Here is a 27,994-nt window from a genome sequence, read left to right as displayed (position 1 = left end):
CAAATAATTGTAGTGGAGGTAAAAGTACAATATTTGCCTCTGAGATGTAGTAAACGTATTGAAATTTGTAAATACTCCAGTAAAGTAAAAAAAATACCTCAACATTTACTCAAGTAGTACTTGAGTAAATCAAATGTACTCAGTTACTTTACACCACTGTCTGCTGCACGCTCACACGAGAGCGTGTCAGCCACGGAGTGTGTGCGTGCGTTATTAATACCCGCCCCATCCATCCGCCCCGCCTGTACTCGTCGTGGTCCATATCCGCAACAAGTTCAGTTCCGTGTTCAAACTTTGACTTATGTATCCTGTTGTAAGTTTTAAGTTTTAACATCAGACATATGGAATGTCAAAAAAACACAGAAACAATGGAATCACCACCTGACAGTCATTGTTGTGCTGCGTGCTTTTGAAACCTTTTAAGTTGGGAGTATTTGTCAGGAATCTGATTCCATATGTGTGCGGAGCAATGGAGTAACGAAGTGTCAGAGCAATAGAACCTGAACAAGTATGTATAATTTACAAAGCTTAATTTAAAGCATCGCTTGTGTGGTTTTAACTTGATGGTCTGTTCTTGTCATGTCTTGTCATGTCTTGTCATGACCGTCATGGATGAACTTCAACCTGGTGTTTGCACTTTCTCCATCTTTGGTCCGCACAGTCTCCGCACATCTACATAAACGTTCAGATTTCAAATATAAAGTGCTTACCCCATGGCCACGGATGTTGCAATCATGTACGGGCCCTCAGAAGTACCCGTATCTTATCTATTGTTCAATAAAAAGCATTTTAATCCGATTGGTGGCCATTTTATCATAGTTGTAATGTATCAGAGTGCAGTACACCTCCCAACCGATAGGGTCGCGTGGTTGGAGAAAATACAGAGAAAATGGCCACCGATTGGATTAAAATGCTTTTTTATTGAACAATACGGAACACACGGTACTTTCGATGGGCCGTACATAATTGTAACATCCGTGGCCATGCGGTAAACACTTTATATTTGAAATCTGAACGTTTATGTAGATGTACGGGCCAAAAAGGGAGAAAGTGCAAACACCAGGTTGAAGTTCATTCATGACTGACAGACAGTCATGTATCAGGGCTGTTCTTGTAGACAAGCGAAGCGAAACCGTGTACACAACGCAGTAAAGTAGTTAGCTATAGCTGTACGGTCATTTATGATACTTAATTAGGTTTAATGTGTCATCATTCAAGAGTCGAGTTTCGGTTTCAACTTGGTCTTTTTGTGTTCATTTCAACCATTAGGCTATTCGAGTATTAGAGCGTAGGCGTAGCAGTTTGGATTTGGAGGTTTAAAAAATCCCAACTTTTCTGGTTCAGGGCCCACTTTAAATATCATGAAAGGGATTTTTACTTGACTTCAGTGCCCAGACGTGACATGTTGAAAACAAATACAGGAACGTGACACATTCCAGTGGCGCAGCGAGAACGCTAGCGTGCGTGCGTCCCCGACCCGCGCGCACGAAAATTTGCGGTTATTTTGGGTGTATTTTGTGCGTTTTTTTGTTACTTTATTTCGGTTTTACGGTTAGGGTTAGGTTAGGGTTATGTTATTTAATTATTATTTTTGCCTGATTTTACAGATTTTTTTAAATCAAAAAATTAATTATAAAAAATAAAATAAAATCTTTTTTTTTTGTTGCAAAATCGATTGGGTGGGCCAGTTGTTTTAACAAGTATTAACATGTAAAGCAGTGGTAGGCTACACCAGAGGCGTGCGCACCATAGAGGCAGGGCAGGCGGCCACCTGCCCAACTAAAATCTCACCTCCCCTAGAAAATAAAGTAAAAGACTGACTGAAAAACAGGCAGTGAAAAAAATCAAAAAAATCCAAACAGAATGGTGGCCATTAGCCCGCCTCCTCGTCCATTCACGCGGGCATGCCAATCACCACCTATCCATTCAGCAGAGAATCAGAATCAGAATCAGGTTTATTGTCACATCACATCACAGGTTTACAAGGTAAAACAGTGGGTGAATTTTGTTTTTGTACATTGTTCCCATCGCAATGTTATTTCCATAGAAAGAATAGGAGGGAGGAGGAAGAGGGGTGGGGGGGGGCAAGTGGGAAGGAGATCAAACAAGAGAACAACAAAAAGGCAAACAAGTTATCTACATATTTACAATAGTACCTGAGATAAAAATGACTAAGGTGCCTGAGCATAGCAGCAATGTATGTATACTGTGCATGATATACTTATGGACGTTAAGGTGCTTAAGAGGGGAAAAAAAGCACAATAAAAAGACAAAAAAAGTCAGTGCGTTATACATGATGGGATTAAGGTGCAAAAAAGTCAGTGCGTGTCGACCGCATAATCCACCTAAAGTGGACTGACCCTGGTATAATCCGCAAGTAGCTCCATGAGGGAGAGCAAAAAAAAGAAAGTCACTTGTACCTGGTGTAGTTCACAGGTATATCCAAGGAGGAGCTAAGTCATTTGTCCCTGGTATAATCCACAGGTGTGTTCAAGAAGAGCCAAAAAAGGTCTGCGACCAGCTGGACAGTACCGCTGAACAAGGCTCTTGCCTCATTCAGCAGTCTGACAGCAGCCGGATTAAAACTGCACCAGTACCTGGTGGTGGTACTCTTGACACTGTGGTAGAGCCCCTTGCCCTGTCGCGGTCGTTGTAGGGTTTTGAACAGTTTGTGGCTTTGGTGGTGCTTGTCCTTGATGATGCGCTTGGCTTTGACCACGCACCGCTTTTTGTACAGTTCCTGGAGCGCTGGGAGCTCTGCCGATCGTACTACTCGCTGTAGGTTGATCTTTTCTCGGGCAGTACAGTTCCCATACCAGGCCGCGGCCTGCGACATAGCCTGTTAGGACGCCTTCAACCGAACTGTTGTTATTAAGCGTGCCAACGTGTCGTCACCAGCAGAAGGGGCAAATCAGGCTGCGGGGGCGAGGCATTGGTCGTGGCATTGGGCAATGTTAAGTCAACCTGGTTTTTACCCCTCAAAGATGTCCGCAGCTACCAAAAGACACTTGTTGACGCCCCCTTCAGGATTTTTGGCACGCTCTATACAGCCTGAGGATGCGATATCCTACTCCGAACTGGGTAGGCGGCGGAGCCAGTACAGTCGCTGCTGAGCCTTTTTCTTCACGTGTGTGGTGTGTGTCTCCCATTTGAGGTCCTCCTCGATGTGTACTCCGAGGAACTTGAACTCGCTGACCCTTTCCACTACAGCACCATCGATGAGGATGGGCGAATGATCTCTCCACGGCCTCCTTAAGTCCACGATCAGTTCTTTGGTCTTGTCGACGTTAAGAGCGAGGTTGTTCTCCCGGCACCAGAGTGCCAGTGAGTTGATCCCCTCTATAGTCAGACTCGTCGTTGTTGACGATTCGGCCTATCACTGTCGTGTCGTCCGCGTACTTTATGATGGTGTTGGAGACATGTGTGGCTATGCAGTCATACATGTACAGAGCAACCCTCGCCTATAGTGATGCAAATGTCTTTGTCTTCATGGGGTGCCAGGTGTGGGGGTCTGGGCCATCACCTGTACTCACCTGGCATAAAAGGGGCTCTGAGAGCAGCTTGAGCCATTCTTACTAAACTACAACATGAAGAGACCACCACTGAAGAAGAGATTCATCCAGAGGATGCTACCTTTCACCACCTCCTCACAACCTCACAACAAAATACATACATTGATTATACTTGCATATTGTTTTTATTAACGTTTGTCAGTTTTGTAGTGTTGTTGTTGTTTCCCCCGAGATTTCCCCCCGAGATTTTTCCGGGGGGGGATTACAACATAGTCATAGTTAAACATACTACACATCTTGTTCTTTTAAAGCTATTGTTTGTATGTGAACTTCTATCTCATGGCCCACTTTGTGGTCCTCACTCACGGGTTGGGAAACACTTACTGAACTAAATGCCAGGAATGTAAAGTTTATTGTGGTTTGTTTCTCCTCTCTGCCTGTCCAGCCCATCTCTGTCTCCATGGGAGTGTTCTCACTGTACTAAGGTGAATGAGGTTCGAGCTGTGCTCTGCACGACCTGTGAACGACCCTGTTTGGCTATGGCCACCTCCAGCGCTCAGGAAGAGTCCATGTCCATCCCCTTGTCCCCCAGCACAGGTTGGTCCAATAGAATACTCCTTGAAACCTTTTTCTCTATATGGTACAATGTTAGACAACATGTGAGTGAGTGAGTAAGTAGTATATTGTGGGCACGAGGGTGGTGTCTATCCCCTTTTCCCTTTTCAATGCGCTAGACACCCTGGGAGATGGATTGTTGAGGTGGTGTGCAATGTCTGCCATCAGCTCCCACTAGTACTTAACGCACAACTTAGTTACCCAAGCCATGCTATTATGCTTGCCGCCTGGAATCGAACCCAGACCTTGCGGCCCAAAGGCGAGTGCTCTATCCGGTCTCGAGAAAATGTGAGTGGCTCGTGAGCCCTGAATATACAACTTATACAACATATGCACATTGAGGTACATGTCCCCCCCCACACACGCACACATACACGTGAAATGTCTGTATTGTTGTTACAGTTTCACAAATTAAGTACCAGTAAACTTCATAAAAGACAACGCCTTCTTCATGCAGTTTTTTGGTGTCACATCTGTGTCATATCCTGTGTGAGAAGGTTATTATGAGATTTTGATTGCAATGCTCAATTTTGGGATTGAAATAAATAAAGGTGACTTGTGCCCACTTTATACTCTCCACTGACTGTGTCGCTTGCCTACAAGAACTGATCTTCAAGCTAGAAGATCAGTTCTTGTCTCCAAGCGACATAATCGTGCAATGGAGAATAATTTGAGCTTAACTGAGTGTGAATGGTGTTGTCTTGTGATGACAGAGTGGCAGTGTAATGGCTGTACAGTGGTGAACCAGGGCAGCAGCATCCTGTGTGAGGTGTGTGAGCGCCCCCGCCTGGCCACCCGTCCTCCTGTCACTCTGCTCTCCTCCACCCCAGGATCTCTGGGCGGCCAGGTTGGTCTCTCTGTGTTAAATCTATTTTGTTCTACTTTTACAACGTCAGTTGTGGAAGGCTGTATGAAGGTATAGAATAAAGCAGTGCTTCTCAAATGTTTTCCATGTCTAGGTAGGACCTCCAAGTATATATGTATTAATTTTAACATTTTTGTTTGTCTCAATTCATATAACCTTTTGGACAAAATAGTTACTTAGTAACATAGGAATTTTCCTAACTAGGTACCAAGGTGATAATGTATCCTTCCATAATGTGAGTGTACGTGTTCATAGGTTACCTTTAGTTTATCACCATGAACTGTTGGTAGGTAGACTGGTGTTGATGGACCACATGACAAATTAACTGTGTGTGTGTGTGTGTGTGTGTGTGTGCATAGATGCTGTCTGATAGGGCTGAACACCAGCAGAAGATCCCCCCTTGTTTCAGAGACTCAGGAAGCACCCCACTGAGGAAACTCTCTGTAGACATCATCAAAACTTACAAGCACATCAATGAGGTAACACACACACACACACACACACACACACACACACACACACACACACACACACACACACACACACACACACACACACACACACACACACACACACACACACACACACACACACTGAACTAGTACTACCTAGAAACATATCAGTCAGTTGTCAATAGTCAAATATTTCACCAAAATATCGACACGTATGTTTTTTATTACCTTTTGTTGCTAATTTTAGCGTAACCGATTTAGACCTGAGGCCGATTAAAAAAACGCCTTCTAAATCCAAGTTTTCTGAAAAACCTTTAAAACTAATGTGATACAGATGCTGTCCAAGGTATTACAACGTATAGGCTTTTTAACAGCTCTAAATGGGTCAAATAAATATGAATCTCTCAAGAACAGATTCAGAGCTGCGCTTGAATCTGTCGGGAGCCGCGTTGAGAACCTATGCACATTGGCTACAAGTGGGCGGGCCTTCAGATCAGGAAGCAGGCCGCGCTTTACCCAATCAAATGTAGTGGGCGGGATTTACATCAGTGCGCTCGCTTCCCACTGGAAACTCATTTAACAATAGCGTCCTCGGAGCCGACAAAACCACGAAAAGTTAGTGACATTTTAACTTGTTCTTTCATCATAGAAACAAGTGGGCTTATAACCAAAACGATCCATGTTCTTTGGGAGAAATTGTGTTAGTGTTCCGTGGAGAAATATTGTTAGTGGGAATGAAAACATAGGCGCACCACTGGAAGTGGAGGGCTGAGGGCAGACCAAAACCCCGGTTTCCACTTTCCAGTTGGCATAGCTCTACTTAATCACTCCTCCCTGAGTCAAATCAAAGGTAAAAAAAATGCAGAGGGCGCTGTTTGTCCTTTTTTTTGACGATGGGTTCCCAGATTGAATAAAATATTAATACTACGGTTATCTGAAGCACAGTCTCTGGCCGATCCGAAGTGAATATTGTCTTTAGTCATGGTATAAAATAATGCAACCCTTTTGTTTTCAGGTGTTTTATACCAATGTTATAATATAACCTGTTTCCAGGTGTGTTATACTAATGTAATAATATAACCATCTGTCTCTGTCAGGTCTATTATAATATAACCTGTTTCCAGGTGTGTTATACTAATGTAATAATATAACCATCTGTCTCTGTCAGGTCTATTATAAAGGCAAGGGCAGGCGGGCGCAGGGGGTTCCTCCAGAGAAGGAGGGAGCTGGTCACAACGATGGATACGATGATGACAACTATGATTACATCATCAATAACGGAGAGAAGTGGCTGGACCGCTACGAGATCGACTCTCTGATTGGAAAGGGCTCCTTCGGAAAGGTGAGGAGAGGAGGAGACAGCGGAGGGCGGCGGAGAGTTGAGGGGGGGAAGACAGGAGGAGATGAAGGATGATGATAATTGCTTGATTGAATGCTTAAAATGTTGCAAAGACAAGCACAGGGAGGTACAGTTCAATACATGGTCTGATAAGAGGATTTTAAACCCAAGAAAGCGCTATGGCTTGTTTCCATTGGGGTGCTTTGTACTCAATTAAAGGTACATTTTTTGGTATTTTTTTTGTTTTTGTTAAAAGGTTAAAGTACTATATTGTGATAGTAATCATTGCTACAGAGCGTTTGTTCAGTCACAGGGGTCTCTCCAGCTCTTTAGTAAACAGAATATAGAACATTTTCAGGTAGGTGACAACACTTGAGCCAATCAGGAGGAGAGAGCTCTGAAAATGCATTTTCTGTTTAATAAAGAGCTGGAGAGACATGGGAGACTCCTTATATGGACATGACACTCTATAGTAACGAGTACTATCAGAACATAGACCCATTTTGCAATTATTTGAATAATTGCTACCCTACCTTTAATCGAAACATTTAGTGACAGACAAATATACATAAATAAAAACATCATAGAAATGGGAAGAAATCGAAAATAAAAATAGATGAAATAGAAGTGAAGTGAGAACAGTAACAGAATCTGTTAGTTGTAAATAAATATGATAAAATACTATCTTTGTGTTGTTTCTGGTAAAAACAGCACCTTGCTTTGAGAAAAGCCCAATGTAGTACATATTTGGTGGCCCAGCATGAGGTGTGGAGTGTTTGACCTGTGTTTTCTTAGGAGTGTTGAGGCCTACGACCACCAGAGAACATGTAGAGTGTTTTAACCTTTGACCTGTGTTGTCCTGCAGGTAGTGAAGGCCTACGACCACCACAGCCAGGAATGGGTGGCCATTAAGATCATTAAGAACAAAAAGGCCTTTCTGAACCAGGCACAGATCGAACTACGACTACTGGAACTCATGATTAAGCAGAACACCGAGATGAAATATATAGGTACACACACACAAATCAGATTCCGTTTTACAGTGTTCCACATCCAATTGTCTGATCTTTTTTTGTTTTGTTTAATCACTTCCAATTTCACTTGTTTATCCTGTAGCCTTATGAGTTCTCTCTCCTGATTGGATAGAATTGGTATCCTGACCTGAATATGTATTTTCTGTTTATTAAACAACCGGAGAGATGGGGAGACCTTTGTTACTGAACAGACACTATAGCAAAGATTACTATTGGAATATAGAGCTTTAACACTTATTTTAGAGCTTTAACACTTATTTTAACAAAATAATTTCACTTACTCTACCTTTTAAGCTATTGCTTATTCATCTCTGATCCAGATCTATCTCTTGCTCCCTTGAACTCATGTCTATCCCTTCCTTCTGTTTATATGTGTCTCTCTAGTTCACCTGAAGCATCACTTCATGTTCAGGAACCACCTGTGTTTGGTGTTTGAGTTGTTGAGTTACAACCTGTATGACCTGCTGAGGAACACCAACTTCAGAGGGGTCTCCCTCCGCCTAACCAGGAAGTTTGCAGAGCAGGTCTGCACAGGTAAGCACACCTCTCTCATCTAAAGCCATTACGGTCTGTGTCCACCGAGGCGTTTGTTTTTGTTTTGAATTGTTTTAAATCGGAGCGTCACAAATTTATGCGATGCTGGGAGCGACATCAGCATGGCTATTCTGTCAGCCGTTTTTACCTGGTCACCGATATTTTCAACTCTGGGTATTTGGAAGAGAGCGCCTTGTGTTTCCAGCTGGAAAAAAACCACTTACCATTTGGCATCCCCCCCATTAAAACTGTCAATTACCTTATGAGACTGTATCAAGTGTTTGAGAAAGAGAAGTGGATTTTTTGTTGTTGTTAGTTTGACTTTTGTCAGGTATTACTTTGCATTTGTTTTAATGGACTAGTAGGTAAACTAGTCCATTCACGTAATTTCCACCCACCGTCAGAGCATGTGAGCGGAGCGGGTGGAAATGCCGCACGGCGCTCCAGGGGGCTGGTTTCACGCTCGCTATTCGCTCACATTGACCGCTCCCCGTCGCTCCGTCGCTCACGTTGATTTGAGCACCTCTCGCTCCATGCTCCGCTCAAACCGGGTCGCTCAACTGTAAAAAAAAGAAAGTAGAAATTCTAATGAAATCTTGATCGAGGACGTGCGCGCGTGGTGCGCTGTGCACTGCTGGATGTCTGTGTCTCTCTGAGTCTGTGCGACTGAGCATGCTCAAACATTCGGTGCGCGGCCCCTGCCCGGGCGGCTTGGAGCGGCAGGCGGTCCTCGGCACTCCTCGCTCCGAGTAGCGACCCAACCTTTTTATAAATCAGCTCCACACTCACGTCAAAATCGTGTCGCTCAGCTCCGCTCACATGCTCTGCCCACCGTCCATCTGGGCTATGGGACTGCAACCATGACTACAGATACCATTGTCTGTGAGAACCGTTCACAAAAACGCTAATAAACAGCTTAAATTTGGCTGCGCCTTTGTGCAAGTTCAGATCTATTAGTCAACCCACTGAGGAGAAAATGCAGTTCCAGACAAACAGAGGTTTCTTATTTTTTGTGTCTGCAAATATTACTGCTGTTAGATGGTGTTTATATATCTTCTGAAGTTATTGTGGGAGTGCCACTCCTACTCCTTCACTGTGGAGGTTCTGGTAGACAAGGTAATTGACACCTTAGAGCAGTATTAACAAGGTGATTGACATCAGCTGGAGGGTCGGTCTGACTGGAACTACAGTACAGGAAATATGGGATGATCCCATGTTTCATTTTTACGGTGAAAGAAAATACGCAAAACACACTCCATGTTTATGTCCTCAATATCATTAAAACAGGATTTGGGTGCAAAATCGGTGAATAATGACAATGATTACTATATTTACGTTCTTTGTTTCTGTCAATAGCCTTATTATTCCTGGCCACTCCAGAGCTGTCAATAATCCACTGTGATCTGAAACCAGAGAATATCTTACTGTGTAACCCTAAAAGAGCTGCTATCAAAATAGTTGACTTTGGATCATCCTGTCAGCTGGGACAGAGGGTGAGCAACATGCACACACGCACGCACACATACAGTACACATGCATGTATAGGGCAAGGAGCACGTCTTGATTTCATATCATTGGTGAAAGCCAGAATATGGATTGATTTTAACGAGCAACATTGATGAGTTTATCAAAATGTGGTCTTATAATTATGCAATTTGTTCTGTGGTAGGTGATTAATTAATAATCAATACCATTTTAGGTAGGTGTTTATGTTATGTCTCTCACTCTCTGTCTCTCTCTCTATCAGATCTATCAGTACATCCAGAGCAGGTTCTTTCGTTCTCCTGAGGTTCTGTTGGGGATGCCGTACGACCTGGCTATTGACATGTGGTCACTGGGTTGTATCCTGGTGGAGATGCACACTGGAGAACCCCTCTTCAGTGGCTCCAATGAGGTACTGACGCCACACACACACACACACACACACACACACACACACACACACACACACACACACACACACACACACACACACACACACACACACACACACACACACACACACACACACACACACACACACACACACACACACACACACACACAAACAAAAAAACAAGCAAACAAACCAGTAATTTTATGTTTAAATATTAATGTTAATTCTCTGGTGTCCCAATTCCATCAATCTTCTGTGTGTAGGTGGACCAGATGAATAAGATCGTAGAGGTCCTGGGTGTTCCTCCCAGCCACATGCTTGACGCTGCTCCTAAAGCCAGGAAGTATTTTGACAAACTGTCAGACGGGCTTTGGACGGTTAAGAAGAACAAGGATGTAAAGAAGGTACCTGCAACTTAACCTTCAGCTGACCCTCAACATGAAGTCTTCTAGACAACTTCATACTTTTATCATCCATTAACATTAACCACATGAACCCTAGCGTCCCGTTTCTGGGCGTGTCATAATAGCCGACATTTCTCCAAAATATCAACAAGCTCGCAACGCTTTGTTTTTGGGGGGGGGGGGGGGTTCGGGGTAGAAAAAGGAGTGGACAAAGTATAGACCCCTTTTGGATACCGGTCAATGAAGTAAAGTGTGTGTGTGTGTGTGTGTGTGTGTGTGTGTGTGTGAGTGAGTGTGAGTGTGTGTGTGTGATAACTAACTGATTTCACAATTTGCAATAAACCCCTTAAAGTCTATTCACGTCACGAGACTTACACATATTTGGGTCACAATGTGGCAGGCGAGTGGGAGATCAGGTCGATGTAATCATTTCTGAGTACTCCAGCAGACTTGATTTGATCCATGCATCGCCCCTGCCGCTTATTATGAAACTGGAGGCAGCTAGAATAATAGTCTGCATAATAAGACTGCATGTCTCCCTGCTGCGGACCATTCTGTCTCTCACTCTGTGTTAAAAAATGTTGCTTTAGACGAATGCATTGTTGTCTTTACTCTGAAAGCGAGGTTGCAGGTTTTACCATCTAAACTTAACCTCTCCATCTGGTTTCCAGGCAACAATGCTCCTCACTGTATACATCATGGTCATGAACAAATAGCTGAAACCATGTCCCACATCCTAAACGGGTGCCATGTATACAGGGGACTCTACATAAGTAGGCATGACAGAATAGTGGATCTGATATCAAAATATATCTCTTCTATTTTTAGGTCCTCCATCATGCTGTATCATCATTCTACTGTGAAGCCGAGCATGTTTAGCCTGTGTAGTGATGATTCTGTGTTCTCTAACATTTCAGCTAACACCCCTGATGTCATTGTTGTTAATGAAAACCATAGGGAGGTGTTCATTCTCGAGGTCGGCTGTACTTTTGATTACAGCTTAGAGGAAGCCTTCCTAACCAAAGTGCTAAAATATCATCAGCTAGAGCAGATCATCTCTCAGCTAGGCTACATATGTAAACTTTTGGTTTTTATCTTTGGTAGCCTAGGCCCTAGGGCACGTACACAAGTTGGTTGTGAGGGGCCTTCAAATGGCCGGCCTCTCGAAAAGGAGGGCTAAACAATTAGCAAGATACTGCTCAATATCAGCTATTATAGGAAGCCGCTCAATTTGGAAGAGGCGTTGTTTCCTTTACCCATGATTGTTGTCCGCTGTGTTTTGTATGTAACAATGCTCTGCCTTACATGCACTTTGTAACTGGCTGGTTTCCCTTTATCTGACTGCACTGGCAGTGTTTATGTCCTTTGTACATCTTGTACTTGTGTTTATGTGGACATAAATAAATATTTCAAATGTGTGTGTTTGTTAATAGTACAAGGCCCCAGCCACCAGGTACCTCCATGAGATCTTGGGGGTGGAGACAGGAGGGCCAGGGGGGCGGCGGTCAGGTGAAGCAGGCCACGCCCCCTGTGACTACCTGACGTTCAAAGGTAAATCAATTAAAATAAAATCTGTGTTAAATAGCTCTGTATTCTGATCATTGCTATACTGTAGCGTGTTTGTTCAATAACGGGATCTCCGCGTCTCTCCAGCTCTTTGGTAAGCAGAATTTTTTTTTTCAGGCTGTGGTACCACTTTTATCCGATCAGGAGAGAGAACTGTACTCAGGATAAAGAAGTGAAAATGGGAGGGATGAGACCAAAAAAAAAGGAGATATATAGCAGACTGGAACACTATAGAACTGAAGCTGATAAATTATCTTTGTGGAGTTCTCACTCTCTCTAGTAGTGGTGGTGGTGTTGGTAGTAGTAGAAGCAGCAGTACATTAATAGTAACTAACATTATAATAAATATGTGTTTAATGAACAATGTGTCTTAAGAAACAGGCCGCTTCTTCTGTGAGTGCGGATTGCTTCTTTATGACTGTTTGCTGTGAGTCTGCACCCGTCCTTGATTCCTTGTCAGTAGAGCACGCTTACCTTGGGACTTCAGTCCTGTAGTCATTTTAATGTGAATAATGTGTATACAGACCTGATCCTGTGCATGTTGGACTACGACCCGAAGAGCCGCATCACACCCTCCTGCGCTCTACAGCACGACTTCTTCAAAAAGACAACTGACGAAACCAACACCAGTTCATCTGCCATGGGCCACACCACCTCCACTACCATCAGCTCTGGTACATGCATACACATACACACACACACACACACACACACACACACACACACACACACACACACACATGCATGCGCGTACACACGTTTGTCGCGCTGCAAACTCTTGTATTTATGTAAAAAACAATATTAAACGCAGTGCATGAGGAAAAAACAATTTATTTAACAGGGAATGCATACATGAACATATAAAAGAATGGTCAAATTGAATGGACATTATGAGATATTGATGATTTTCTTTTATTACTCTAGGTTATTCCAGCGGTTCTCCCAATAGAAGACACTCAGACTACGAAATGACCAGTCCTCAGGTTAGTAGCACTAGACTAGATTATTACTGATTGCAATTATTTGAGATAATCACAATTATTTAGCATAATCTTCATCATTGTGAATGTTCATACATTTTCAACCCCACCCCAAATTGTGTTTTATACCAATGTTATAATATAACCTGTTTCCAGGTGTGTTATACTAATGTAATGATATAACCATCTGTCTCTGTCAGGTTTATTATAAAGGCGGGCGCAGGCTGGCTGGTCACAACGATGGATACGATGATGACAACTATGATTACATCATCAATTACGAAGAGAAGTGGCTGGACCAGTACAAGATCGACTCTCTGATTGGAAAGGGCTCCTTCGGACAGGTGAGGAGAGGAGGAGACAGAGGAGAGGACAGAAGTAGGAGGGCGGCGGAGAGTTGAGGGGGGGAAGACAGGAGGAGATGAATGATGATTGCTTGATTGAATGCTTAAAATTTTGCAAAGACAAGCACAGGGAGGTACAGTTCAATACAAGGTCTGATAAGAGGATTTTAAACCCAAGAAAGCGCTATGGCTTGTTTCCATTGGGGTGCTTTGTACTCAATTAAGGGAAGGATAAGTGATATTTTTTGGTATTTTTTTTTGTTTTTGTTCAAAGGTTAAAGTACTATATTGTGATAGTAATCATTGCTACAGAGCGTTTGTTCAGTCACAGTGGTCTCTCCAGCTCTTTAGTAAACAGAATATAGAACATTTTCAGGTAGGTGACAACACTTGAGCCAATCAGGAGGAGAGAGCTCTGAAAATGCATTTTCTGTTTAATAAAGAGCTGGAGAGACATGGGAGATTCCTTATATGGACAGGACACTCTATAGTAACGAGTACTATCAGAACATAGACCCATTTTGCAATTATTTTAATAATTGCTACCCTACCTTTAATCGAAACATTTAGTGACAGACAAATATACATAAATAAAAACATCATAGAAATGGGTAGAAATCGAAAATAAAAATAGATGAAATAGAAGTGAAGTGAGAACAGTAACAGAATCTGTTAGTTGTAAATAAATATGATAAAATACTATCTTTGTGTTGTTTCTGGTAAAAACAGCACCTTGCTTTGAGAAAAGCCCAATGTAGTGCATATTTGGTGGCCCAGCATGAGGTGTGGAGTGTTTGGCCTGTGTTTTCTTAGGAGTGTTGAGGCCTACGACCACCAGAGAACATGTAGAGTGTTTTAACCTTTGACCTGTGTTGTCCTGCAGGTAGTGAAGGCCTACGACCACCACAGCCAGGAATGGGTGGCCATTAAGATCAGTAAGAACAAAAGGGCCTTTCTGAACCAGGCACAGATCGAACTACGACTACTGGAACTCATGATTAAGCAGAACACCGAGATGAAATATATAGGTAGACACACACAAATCAGATTTACAGTGTTCCACATCCAATTGTCTGATCTTTTTTTGTTTTGTTTAATCACTTCCAATTTCACTTGTTTATCCTGTAGCCTTATGAGTTCTCTCTCCTGATTGGATAGAATTGGTATCCTGACCTGAATATGTATTTTCTGTTTACTAAACAACCGGAGAGATGGGGAGACCTTTGTTACTGAACAGACACTATAGCAAAGAGAGCTTTAACACTTATTTTAACAAAATAATTTCACTTACTCTACCTTTTAAGCTATTGCTTATTCATCTCTGATCCAGATCTATCTCTTGCTCCCTTGAACTCATGTCTGTCCCTTCCTTCTGTTTATATGTGTCTCTCTAGTTCACTTGAAGCATCACTTTATGTTCAGGAACCACCTGTGTTTGGTGTTTGAGTTGTTGAGTTACAACCTGTATGACCTGCTGAGGAACACCGACTTCAGAGGGGTCTCCCTCCGCCAAACCAGGAAGTTTGCAGAGCAGGTCTGCACAGGTAAGCACACCTCTCTCATCTAAAGCCATTACGGTCTGTGTCCACCGAGGCGTTTGTTTTTGTTTTGAATTGTTTTAAATCGGAGCGTCACATATTTAAGCGATGCTGGAAGCGACATCAGCATGACGAGGCACTGATCATCTATTCTGTCAGCCGTTTTTACCTGGGTATACTCTGGGTATTTGGAAGAGAGCGCCTTGTGTTTCCAGCTGGCAAAAAAACACTTACCATTTGGCATCCCCCCCATTAAAACTGTCAATTACCTTATGAGACTGTATCAAGTGTTCAAGAAAGAGAAGTGGATTTTTTGTTGTTGTTAGTTTGACTTATTACTTTGCATTTGTTTTAATGGACTAGTAGGTAAACTAGTGCATTCACGTCATTTCCACCCACCGTCAGAGCATGTGAGCGGAGCGGGTGGAAATGCCGCACGGCGCTCCAGGGGGCTGGTTTCACGCTCGCTATTGCGTACCTCTCGCTCCATGCTCCGCTCAAACCGGGCCACTCAACAGTAAAAAAAGAAAAGAAAAAGAAAGTAGAAATTCTAATGAAATCTTGATCGAGGACGTGCGCAGCGGTGCGCTGTGCACTGCTGGATGTCTGTGTCTCTCTGAGTCTGTGCGACTGAGCATGCTCAAACATTCGGTGCGCGGCCCCTGCCGGGGCCGCTTGGAGCGGCAGGCGGTCCTCGCTCCGAGTAGCGATCCCACCTTTTTATAAATCAGCTCCACACTCACGTCAAAATCGTGTCGCTCCGCTCCGCTCACATGCTCTGCCCACCGTCCATCTGGGCTATGGGACTGCAACCATGACTACAGATCCCATAGTCTGTGAGAACCGTTCACAAAAACGCTAATAAACAGCTTAAATTTGGCTGCGCCTTTGTGCAAGTTCAGATCTATTAGTCAACCCACTGAGGAGAAAATGCAGTTCCAGACAGACAGAGGTTTCTTATTTTTTGTGTCTGCAAATATTACTGCTGTTAGATGGTGTTTATATATCTTCTGAAGTTATTGTGGGAGTGCCACTCCTACTCCTTCACTGTGGAGGTTCTGGTAGACAAGGCAATTGACACCTTAGAGCGTTATTAACAAAGTGATTGACATCAGCTGGAGGGTCGGTCTGACTGGAACTACAGTACAGGAAACATGGGATGATCCCATGTTTCATTTTTACGGTGAAAGAAAATACGCAAAACACACTCCATGTTTATGTCCTCAACTTCATTAAAACAGGATTAGGGTGCAAAATCGGTGAAGGGCCCCTTTAAAGGAGTAGTTAAAAAAAATCTAAGGTAAAAACAAGTTTTTTGTTTTGATGGCGTCGGGCCTGGGTTATATTTTATAGTGTATAATGTACTCTTATCATGACTCTTATATACTGTAGGCTACTGTGGCTCCTCCCACCACAGAGAAACATTTTTGTCTCCCTGCCCAGTATTCTCGCTCCTCGCCCCGCACCTCTGAACCAGGAAATAGATTTGACATGAACATGTATTTTATTTGTAGATCTATGCATATAAAATATATATCCCCACCCAAATCTCTCAGTTACACCAACATTGTTCACGTGAAGTAGTTTGTTTATGCTTATTTATTGAAATTCTAAAAATCGCTATGGTCATTTAGCGCACTGGGTGTCTGGGGGAGCTGAGCCTGAATTCTGTCCGTTAGGTCGTCTCAGAGCGGGGATACAGAGGCTCATTCTGATCGGTTTGAAATGGTCATGGATATTATAATACACGCACTGCGGGACTGCCGCAGCATGTTTATAAACAAATTATTAATTTCAGCTAATAAATAGGTCACGTAGTTGTTCAACTTTGATTATTATAGACAGGGCTGAAACTGTCTCTGCAGCGTTGAGTCTGCAGCACTGGCTGCGGTGGCTGTTGATCAGTGTTGCCATGTCTGCTAATTATAAGCGACTTGATGAAGATTGATTGATTGATTGATTGATTGAAATTTTTATTAGGCAAAAGAATGTAAAACAACACAGTTACATTTATAATGCTTTTGACTAAAAGGTCCGGCCAAAAAAGTCCTTGCGGACTTGTTTCCGTTGGGGTCCTTGAATTAATTTCATAGACATATATAGTAGCAACCAAACAGTTCAAAAATCAACATGAAAATACAGATAATACAGAAAAAAATACAACTATGTACCAAAAAAAGGAGCATGAAAAAAATTAAAATAAAAAATAAATGTACAAAAAAAGGGGGGGGGGGGTGAAGCATGGAAAAATAACGATTATATACAAAAAATGCATGAGGAAATACAAAATATGTACAAAAAAGAGGAGGTGGGGGGGGGGGGTCGTCTGTCTACAGGGAAACTGGTACTATCTCCTCTTTCGGCCTCCAGAAAGATGAGTTTTTAGGGCTGTTTTGAATGAGCCCAGCGAACTGCATTTTTTGAGGGATGGGGTGAGACTATTCCATTCCTTGGTGGCTGTGCCATAGAAGGAGAATTTGCCCATGTTTGTTTTATGGGTGGGTGGTACCAGATTGTTGTTTACGCTCCCTCTAGTTTCGTGGCTGTGGGTGTCACTAACTTTTTCGAGGTATTTATACAGATATGCGGGTATAGGGGGCATTTCGGGCAAATCTGCATTTACAATTTTGAAGACCAGACCCATTTTTAGTTGTTTAACCCTGTCTTCCACCCTGAGCCAGCCTAGGCTGGCAAAGTGAGTGGGAGAGAGGTGGGTCATGGGCCCCAGTCCGAGAAGTAGTCGGATCAGTTTGTTTTGGGAGGTTTGAAGCTTAGTCTGCAGTGACACTGAGGTGTTAGAGTACCAAGAGGAGCTAGCATAGTCAAAAAGGGGCTGAATCAGGGCCCCCGAGAGGGTCTTGAGGGCCTGAGGGTTGACAAAAGAGGAAACTCTGCCCATAAATCTGGTTCTCTGGTTTACTCCTTTGACCACCTTTGTTGCCATGCTTTCACCTGACAGCTATTTGTCAAGAATACATCCCAAATAGGTAATCTCTTCTTTGCTAGTGATGATTGTGTCATCGACTATGACCTTGAAGTCATCTACCTTCATTTTACTGAGGGAATGTTTGGTCCCAAATAGGATGGATTCAGTTTTCCCAAGGTGTAGTGACAGTTTGTTATCGGTAAGCCAGGTACGGATTTTTGAGAGTTCAGAGCTGAGAGCTTCCTCAACTTGCAACTTGTCCTCACCCGAGATCAGGAGTGCCGAGTCATCAGCGAACAGGAACAGTTTGCAGTTACAGGCAGCATTCATGTCGTTAATGTATAGAAGGAACAGTAACGGCCCTAGAATGCTGCCTTGAGGAACCCCGCAGCTCACCGGGAGGGATGAGGACATGGTTCCGTTGATGTCAACCACTTGTTCTCTACCCTCCAAGTAAGATCTCATCCAATTTAGTGATGTGCAATCAAAACCAAAGATGCGTTGTGAGCTTGTAGATCGGCTATTTTCTGTTTTGGGCTTGTTTTCATAATGAGAATACGTGAATGAACCCCAAAACACGGTTAGAATAAATAAATATTCGATAAGAATGTCATTAATTTATAATTGGACTGAAAATGAATAAAATAATTAATAGTTTGTTTAGAAACAAGCTGTGACAGCCACGACCCCGCCGGGACCCCCGCCGGGAAACGCATGACCTCTTCATCTGTGTTTCCTATTCAAATGTACTGCTGAGTCAGTCAAACGAAACTGTGGGAAAATGAACCAGAACAGGAAATTGGTATGCAACCTCCTGGAAACCTGCGACCACGGGTATGCACAGAGCCAATAATGACAATGATTACTACATTTATGTTCTTTGTTTCTGTCAATAGCCTTATTATTCCTGGCCACTCCAGAGCTGTCAATAATCCACTGTGATCTGAAACCAGAGAATATCTTACTGTGTAACCCTGAAGGATCTGCTATCAAAATAGTTGACTTTGGATCATCCTGTCTGCTGGGACAGAAGGTGAGCAACATGCACACACGCACGCACACACACATACAGTACACATGCACGTATAGGGCAAGGAGCACGTCTTGATTTCATATAATTTCATACCATTTTAGGTAGGTGTTTATGTTATGTCTAAAATCTCTCTCTCTCTTGCACTCAATCTCTGTCTCTCTCTCTATCAGATCTGTCAGTTTGAGTACATCCAGAGCAGGTTCTATCGTTCTCCTGAGGTTATGTTGGGGATGTCGTACGACCTGGCTATTGACATGTGGTCACTGGGTTGTATCCTGGTGGAGATGCACACTGGAGAACGACTCTTCAGTGGCTCCAATGAGGTACCGACGCCACACACACACACACACACACACACACACACACACACACACACACACACACACACACACACACACACACACACACACACACACACACACACACACACACACACACACACACAAAACTATTTTTTTGTTTAAATATTAATGTTGAATTCTCTGGTGTCCCAATTCCATCAATCTTCTGTGTGTAGGTGGACCAGATGAATAAGATCGTAGAGGTCCTGGGTGTTCCTCCCAGCCACATGCTTGACGCTGCTCCTAAAGCCAGGAAGTATTTTGACAAACTGTCAGACGGGCTTTGGACGGTTAAGAAGAACAAGGATGTAAAGAAGGTACCTGCAACTTAACCTTCAGCTGACCCTCAACATGAAGTCTTCTAGACAACTTCATACTTTTATCATCCATTAACATTAACCACATGAACCCTAGCGTCCTGTTTCTGGGCGTGTCATAATAGCCGACATTTCTCCAAAATATCAACAATCTCGCAACGCTTTGTTTTTTTTTTGGGGGGGGGGGGGGTTCAGAGGTAGAAAAAGGAGGGGACAAAGTATAGACCCCTTTTGGATACCGGTCAATGAAGTAATGTGTGTGTGTGTGTGTGTGTGTGTGTGTGTGTGTGTGTGTGTGTGTGTGTGTGTGGGGTGTGTGTGTGTGTGTGTGTGTGTGTGTGTGTGTGTGTGTGTGTGTGTGTGTGTGTGTGTGTGTGTGTGTGCGCGCGTGCGTGTCTATGTGTGATACACAACTGATTTCACAATTTGATGATGTTACCTTGAAGTGGGTAGGGTCTAACTCTGAGGCGATGGCTGTCTCGGAGGACTTGATATCTGACTCCAGTATTTCTGTCAGAGCATCTATGACTGTGTGTGGAACAGAACACCAACTCCCACTGACTAATGCCCGAGGTCACCTCTTATGGGCACAACAGCAAAGACAGCGGCAACATTGGACTGAGCTAAGACTGCATGTCTCCCTGCTGCGGACCATTCTGTCTCTCACTCTGTGTTCAAAAATGTTGCTTTAGATGAATGCATTGTTGTCTTTACTCTGAAAGCAAGGTTGCAGGTTTTACCATCTAAACTTAACCTCTCCATCTGGTTTCCAGGCAACCATGCTCCTCACTGTATACATCATGGTCATGAACAAATAGCTGAAACCATGTCCCACATCCTAAACGGGTGCCATGTATACAGGGGACTCTACATAAGTAGGCATGACAGAATAGTGGATCTGATATCAAAATATATCTCTTCTATTTTTAGGTCCTCCATCATGCTGTTTAAGCATTCTACTGTGAAGCCGAGCATGTTTAGCTTGTGTAGTGATGATTCTGTGTTCTCTAACATTTCAGCTAACACCCCTGAAACCATAAGGAGGTGTTCATTCTCGAGGTCGGCTGTACTTTTGATTACAGCTTAGAGGAAGCCTTCCTAACCAAAGTGCTAAAATATCATCAGCTAGAGCAGATCATCTCTCAGCTAGGCTATTATGTAAACTTTTGGTTTTTATCTTTGGTAGCCTAGGGCACGTACACAAGTTGGTTGTGAAAAGGAGGGCTAAACAATTAGCAAGGTACTTCTCAATATCAGCTATTATAGGAAGCCGCTCAATTTGGAGGAGGCGTTGTTTCCTTTACCCATGATTGTTGTCCGCTGTGTTTGACAAGTATGCTAACATTTCTTTTTGTATGTAACAATGCTCTGCCTTACATGCACTTTGTAACTGGCTGGTTTCCCTTTATCTGACTGCACTGGCAGTGTTTATGTCCTTTGTACATCTTGTACTTCTGTTTATGTGGACATAAATAAATATTTCAAATGTGTGTGTTTGTTAATAGTACAAGGCCCCAGCCACCAGGTACCTCCATGAGATCTTGGGGGTGGAGATCGGAGGGCCAGGGGGGCGGCGGTCAGGTGAAGCAGGCCACGCCCCCTGTGACTACCTGAAGTTCAAAGGTAAATTAATTAAAATAAAATCTGCGTTAAATAGCTCTGTATTCTGATCATTGCTATACTGTAGCGTGTTTGTTCAATAACGGGATCTCTGCGTCTCTCCAGCTCTTTGGTAAGCAGAAAATAAATGTTCAGGCTGTGGTACCACTTTTATCCGATCAGGAGAGAGAACTGTACTCAGGATAAAGAAGTGAAAATGGGAGGGATGAGACCAAAAAAGAAGAAGATATATAGCAGACTGGAACACTATAGAACTGAAGCTGATAAATTATCTTTGTGGAGTTCTCACTCTCTCTAGTAGTGGTGGTGGTGTTGGTAGTAGTAGAAGCAGCAGTAGTACATTAATAGTAACTAACATTATAATAAATATGTGTTTAATGAACAATGTGTCTTAAGAAACAGGCCGCTTCTTCTGTGAGTGCGGATTGCTTCTTATGACTGTTTGCTGTGAGTCTGCACCCGTCCTTGATTCCTTGTCAGTAGAGCACGCTTACCTTGGGACTTCAGTCCTGTAGTCATTTTAATGTGAATAATGTGTATACAGACCTGATCCTGTGCATGTTGGACTACGACCCAAAGAGCCGCATCACACCCTCCTGCGCTCTACAGCACGACTTCTTCAAAAAGACAACTGACGAAGAAACCAACACCAGTTCATCTGCCATGGACCACTCCACCTCCACTACCATCAGCTCTGGTACATGCACACACACACACACACACACACACACACACACACACACACACACACACACACACACACACACACACACACACACACACACATGCGCGATTGGGCGTACACACGTTAAAAAATAATATTGTATGGCGACTACCAAACATCTTATTTAGTCACCGAGAGGCTAAATCGGGGGGAAAGTTTACCTGCCAGACGCGCTGCTTGTCATTAAAATCACTCTTCCAGGGTACTGCGTTTGTTCATTTTATTAAAGTCATTTTAATAAATGCGACATCATGACAAAGTGAATCATAGTAGGCTATAGTGTTGCTCTATACCGTGCGGTTAGCAAAAACTCTCCATTTCATTCATGAGAACCCGCAGGTGAACAGCTGACTTCACTACCACTGCCTGACTGACGTAGCACCAACACCACGTGACCTCTTTGTGAATGACATGATCAATGAATCAATTAAAAACCATAACAACTCATTATAGCTGCCTATACCTGTCACCAACAAATATTAAACGCAGTGCATGAGGAAAAAACAATTTATTTAACAGGGAATGTATACATGAACATATAAAAGAATGGTCATTATTATGAGATATTGATGATTTTTTTTTATTACTCTAGGTGGTTCCAGCGGTTCTTCCAATGACAACTCAAACTACCGCTACAGTCACCTCACCTACAAGTCTGCATTCACACACTCAGACTACGAAATGACCAGTCCTCAGGTTAGTAGCACTAGACTAGATTATTACTGATTGCAATTATTTGAGATAATCACAATTATTTTGCATAATCTTCATCATTGTGATTGTGAATGTTCATACATTTTCAACCCCCCCCCAAATTGTCGAAATAGTCTATCTACAAGCTCACGATGCAAAATATGTTAGTCACTTACACCACCTACATGGCTTTGTGTGGGCTGAGCGCTATCTACTATTGGAGCACAATTAAGGCAAGGCATGTTAAGACATAGGGCATGAGTCAGCACTCACCTGACTCTTTTACTCACTTTTAAGTGCTGGCGCTCTAGAATTATTATTTGGTTAATGTCTATTTTTCTTTAACCATGATTTTCTTTGCTTTTCTTTGTTCTCTTTTTTTAGGAAGCACGTCCTACAGGTCACTTGTCCCAAGATGCTCCACGGGAAATAATTACACCTAACAGGTATCCCTCTGTAGCTACAGTGTGCCCCATGTTGTCTTCCCCATCACAACATTTCCCAGAAGAAAGGATGTTATGTGACACAGCCTGCAATTTGTCAACCACAGACTATTCTGGTAAAGTGTCACTGTCCTCTCTACATCTCCAAGATGAAGCTGATCTAACTTCATGCTTCGGTCCTTGTAAGATGGGAGAATCCATCTCCCTCTCTCGTTCTCACAGCCTATCCTCACTGAGCCAAATTATGTGTATAGAGAACAAGGCAAGTTTCAGAGCAAAGCGGTCCCACAGCTTAAATGATGTTATACTACTGGACAAAACACAAAGAATTACACCCGATATAATTGTTGTAGCAAACAGGGAAAGCTATTTGTTCCACTGTACCCAAACAGGACTGTTCCAATGTATTGTGACTGGCCTTGTGTTTAAGATTAAGGCAGAGGGAGATGTGACTTACGGGACAGTCCCTTGGAACCGAAGGCTTCTAGCCCAGCTTGGCAAGAAGCCTGCAGGACCACTGTTTGACATAAAATGCCCTCAGGGATCTGTGTGTCAGTTACACCTTCCACATTGCGAGATCTGCTCCACTGGTGGAGGCAAATCCCTGTCTGTTGTCCATGTGATGGATGAGGGCATTGAGCTGATCTACCCCCATGTGATCACAGAAACGCATGTTATCGTAAACGTAACTGGATTTTCGGGCTTTGGTAATGTCAAGGATGACGACAGCCTAAATCCTGTCCGGGCATTGGTGTTACTGTTTTATACACCACCATTGATCATTGATGATGATCCCAGTTCGATCCTGAAAGTACTGCTGCTACCAGGGAACGTTGTGCTGCGTGAGGTGCTGAACGAAAGGAGGAGCATACATGGAGATGAGATTCACATTGGAAACCCTCCCTGTGAACTAATCCCAAAGCAAGAATATACCCTGTCCACTTCCCCTCAAGATGATTCCATTATAATTCAACCAAATAAGGCAAGATTTGAAGTTGATGAATCATCCTATCAGAATTACATTGAAACATTTGATGTGATTTTAGAGGGAAGGTTTAGGCATGTTAGGCTGCTTCTAAGAAACGGTAACACCTCTGACTGTGCATGGGAACGCTATGTACAGCTTTCAGCTCCTGCTTTAAGAAGACAACAAGTTCAGCATACACTGAGACTTGCATCGGAAGACAGACTGCTTTCTGTACGGAGCAGCTTCGTCGACAGCGTTTCACTTCCTGTGCTCAACGGCGTCCTTGACAAACTTTTGGAGAAGAGGGTGTTAACCGACTCTGAGCGGGAGATGACCGGTGGGATGCAGGCGAATGACAAGGCACGCTTTGTCATCGATACAGTGAGGAAAAAGGGACCTGCTGCAAGATCAAGCCTGATATTGATTCTATGTGATACTGACCCATTCCTCTCTAAGCATCTTGGGTTGATGTGAAACTGTACCAATGCACTTGAAATACTCAACTTTCTTCTTTTTCTTTCTGAAGATGAAAAGACAAGTTGGATACATTGGATCATTATCTTTCGCTCATTTATAAAATAGTCGTCCGGAACACAAAGTCAACGAGCAATAACAGGTAGAATGCCTTGCTCAAGGACTGTTCAACAGGATCCTTGGCTGTTGCATGGACACATTGATTGTTAGAAATGCCTTTACAAATGTTAGAACTTCAAAACATGAACTGGAATTGTGTACGGATGAAATCAGAGCAGCTTCCAAACTACTCTACTACCCAGCACATCTATGTGCATGCTTGCATGCATTCATGCATTGCGTGCTGTGAATACAGACTCATACTGTACATGGTTATTTTAATGATCATTGTGCTGTAGCTGCTACAGTAATGATGTACTGGTTTTAACTAGGGCTGTCCTTGACCAATTTCTCTACTTTCTTACAAGCCTCTGCCAGGTGCCCATGCTCACCACACTTGCGGCAGAGCTTGGGCTGACCCTGGTAGTGTATGTAACCTCTGTTCTGTCCCAACACTATCACGGTGGGATCTGTTTCAGGCCCTGTAGCCCTGGGGGGTCCGGCAGTTGTCCAACATCCTCATCTCTCTCCTTGGCACGTGGGCCTTTCGCAGTGCAATATCTAGCCAGCCATAAATGAATATCATTAGCATTCACAGTTTCATTGAACATTCTGACAATAACCACTTAAGTGGAATTGTCAGTCAGTTTCTCCTTGTGAAAAGTATCACATTTTGGCGCTCGGGTGGCGCAGTGGTAAGGCGCCTGCCCACCACTGCAGAGGCTGGGGGTTCGAATCCGCTGCGGTGCATCCGGCTTTGTCGTGCGCCTATACTAACACAATTGGCGTGTTCGGGGGAGGGAAGCCAAGCGGGGACAGTGATATCTATCCCTGCACATACTCCTATGGGCTTGGGCGGCACCTGTCAGCAGGGAGTGTTGGGCAGGAGGAGTGAAAAATAAAATACTTTGTTTATTTGGCTTGGATGTTAATGAACACTAAAGACAATAAGACGTGATTAAAAATTATGCTCAAGCAGTTTGAATACCCTATGGAAGACAACAGCCTCTGCCTCCGTCAGCTTCTCCTCTGTCATCTTGACAATGAAACGCACCGTGGTGGTCGGTGTGGTTCTCTTTGTAGTCCGTGATCATATCAGGGCAGGAACCTTCTTTGGGCTGTTCAAACACACATTTTCCTTATAGGTCTGAGTCCATGTGCTCATTTAATGTTCCCCATGATAAGTTGTACATATTGTAGTGATCTTAGCTGGGATCGAACCCTGAACGCCAACTCGCCAGTCCGGGTACGCAACAGTCAACGCTAAGAGAGCTAGCTTGTGGTGCAGTCTGAACAAAGCATCCAGATGTTGATTCAACAGTGTGGGTTCTCCGGGTGTCTCTCCCAGGGACTGGGCATGTGCATTGTGCAGCCTGACAGACATGCAGCTCAACTCTCAAACGGTGGGCGTCTCCTCCACAGTTTCCCATGTGTCCCTCTGTGGATGGTACGGCGCCACCTGACCCTGCTCTCCATCCCTCCTAGTACGTAGATGCAACCTCCTACCACAGCCACGTCAGGAGAGAAGTATTGGGGAACACATCGTCTTGGTTGGTCTGGGGTTGAAGCTCTCTTTTTGGTTCTCATTCATGGAAGCCATCTTCAATGAGTCATGGGAAGGGTCGTAAGCGCCACATCTCCCTACTGGCTGAATCATCAGGCAAACGTCCTCCATTCAAATTTCACAATTGATCCTAATACAACCAGACTAGGCCGGTATACACAGATGGGCAGACCCGGGCTCTTACACTGATGGGTCAGAGTGGTTCAAAGCTCTCAACCCTGGAATTCTCCTAATATGGTCATACCGTTAGTATATCACTGTGGTGTTTTTTTTAAAATATTATGTAGGGCAGGAGATGCTAGTCCTTTGCCTCAGATATGAGCCTCTGGCTCTGACAGGCCTGGTGATTCTTTCACCACATCCACACACTCAATCACGTCATGGAGGCTGATTAAACCACTTAACCCTGTGTTATACTTCGTTCTACAATGAGGAATCCTTGTTTGATTATTTTCCTCCGCTTAGTAATATGCTTAAAATAAAAAAAATCACAGATTCTCGGTTTTAATGGGTTAAAAAAAAAGTGTCATTCGTTAATCTTAATCGAGGTAAAAGTTTGAAATATTCATCATTGCCCAGCCGTAGTTTGAACCTTCAGGTGCATCTCCCCTCCCTGTTATGCACTGATATTGACGTAGACTCCTGTCAGTGACTTACTTCATGTGTAGGAATGTAAAACTTATTTCTTTATTATTTTTAACTTTTTATACAAAACTTGTTTTTAAATTGCCAAATGTTTGTAACACCAGAGCAAGTAACTTCCTTTGCAAGAGTTTGAAAAATGGAAGCTTACCTACCGGATGTCACTTTGGGTGTGGCACATTAAACCAAAGGTGTGCTTCTTTTTTTAAGCTGAACAATTTGGGAAAGATGAAGTCCTTCTCAAAATAGTGGACAAAGTTAATTGTCATGAGTGTGTGCCTATGCCTGTGGATTATACCAGTGACGGTTACCGGTTATGTGTACTATTCGGTCAAACCTGACACGCGCTGACTCTCTGCACCTTAATCCCATGTACAACGCACTGATTTGTATAATTATTGCCCCTGCAATTATTGTAACGACCATATCATGTACAGAATATATATCTGCTGCTTTGCTCACGCACCTTATGTCTAACCTCTGGTAGCCTACTTACCACACCGGCTAGATGTGTAAATATGTAGATAAACTGTTGTTTTCTCTCTTCCCCTTGCTCCCCCTAGCCCCCCTTTCTTCTTCCCTTTCTCCTTTTGTATGAAAATAACTAAAACGATGGAGCATGCACAAAAACGAATTTCACCCACTGTTTTACAGCTGTAAACCTGTGATGTGACAATAAAAGTTGATTTATCAAGATACACCAGTGTCTGTACTGTTGATTTACACAGTATATTGAGATAATGAAAATCATTTGATGTCATAATGAGCATGGGGAAGACAAAGTACTCAGCCCCAGTACTTGAGTCAAAGAAGAGCATAGTTACTCCTGGTCAAATACTACACAACTACAAGGGAAAGTTGCTTTCTCGAATTTGTACTTGAATTAAAGTAATGGAGTACTTGCTTTTAAAAATACTGGTATTCAAAAGCACAAATTACACATCGCTTATATTTCCTTCCCTTCAATGGAAAATTCTAATGACTCTTGTCCATTCCATTTTATGTTTTAGGGAAGTGTATTTTAATGTTGGTTTAATCAAGTTTATTTTCAGTGCAAGATTAAAGTAAAAACTGTTTTAAACTGACTGAGAT

The 27,994-nt window shown here is 43.1% G+C and overlaps 1 protein-coding gene across 1 annotated transcript; it reads left to right on the top strand.

The window, feature by feature from the left end:
• The first annotated feature begins 279 nt into the window (after positions 1-279).
• On the top strand, positions 280-27,600 carry LOC308077451 (uncharacterized protein). Its single transcript, XM_080418132.1, has 23 exons — positions 280-508; positions 3,958-4,109; positions 4,841-4,974; positions 5,352-5,471; positions 6,613-6,786; positions 7,649-7,793; positions 8,202-8,351; positions 9,708-9,844; positions 10,099-10,245; positions 10,491-10,631; positions 12,065-12,182; positions 12,722-12,871; positions 13,122-13,180; positions 13,378-13,521; positions 14,405-14,549; positions 14,916-15,065; positions 18,882-19,018; positions 19,189-19,341; positions 19,536-19,676; positions 21,182-21,299; positions 21,841-21,993; positions 22,613-22,716; positions 23,098-27,600. Exons 2-23 carry the CDS (start codon positions 4,052-4,054, stop codon positions 24,595-24,597), a joined length of 4,278 nt encoding a protein of 1,425 aa, XP_080274258.1. The 5' UTR covers positions 280-508; positions 3,958-4,051; the 3' UTR covers positions 24,598-27,600.
• The last annotated feature ends 394 nt before the right edge of the window (positions 27,601-27,994 follow it).

This window comes from Gymnoscopelus braueri (assembly GCF_963280865.1).
Source record: "Gymnoscopelus braueri genome assembly, chromosome: 21".
NCBI lineage: Eukaryota > Metazoa > Chordata > Actinopteri > Myctophiformes > Myctophidae > Gymnoscopelus > Gymnoscopelus braueri.
Note: the sequence above shows the minus strand (reverse complement) of the source record. Positions and strands in the feature narration are given on the sequence as shown.

Bases quoted from the DNA above. Each gene is read 5' to 3' on its own strand.
- LOC308077451 (XM_080418132.1), top strand. From the start codon at position 4,052: ATGGCCACCTCCAGCGCTCAGGAAGAGTCCATGTCCATCCCCTTGTCC. The intron at 19,677-21,181 runs GTACCTGCAACT...GTTTGTTAATAG, and splicing joins AGAACAAGGATGTAAAGAAG to TACAAGGCCCCAGCCACCAG. The intron at 21,300-21,840 runs GTAAATTAATTA...ATGTGTATACAG, and splicing joins TGACTACCTGAAGTTCAAAG to ACCTGATCCTGTGCATGTTG.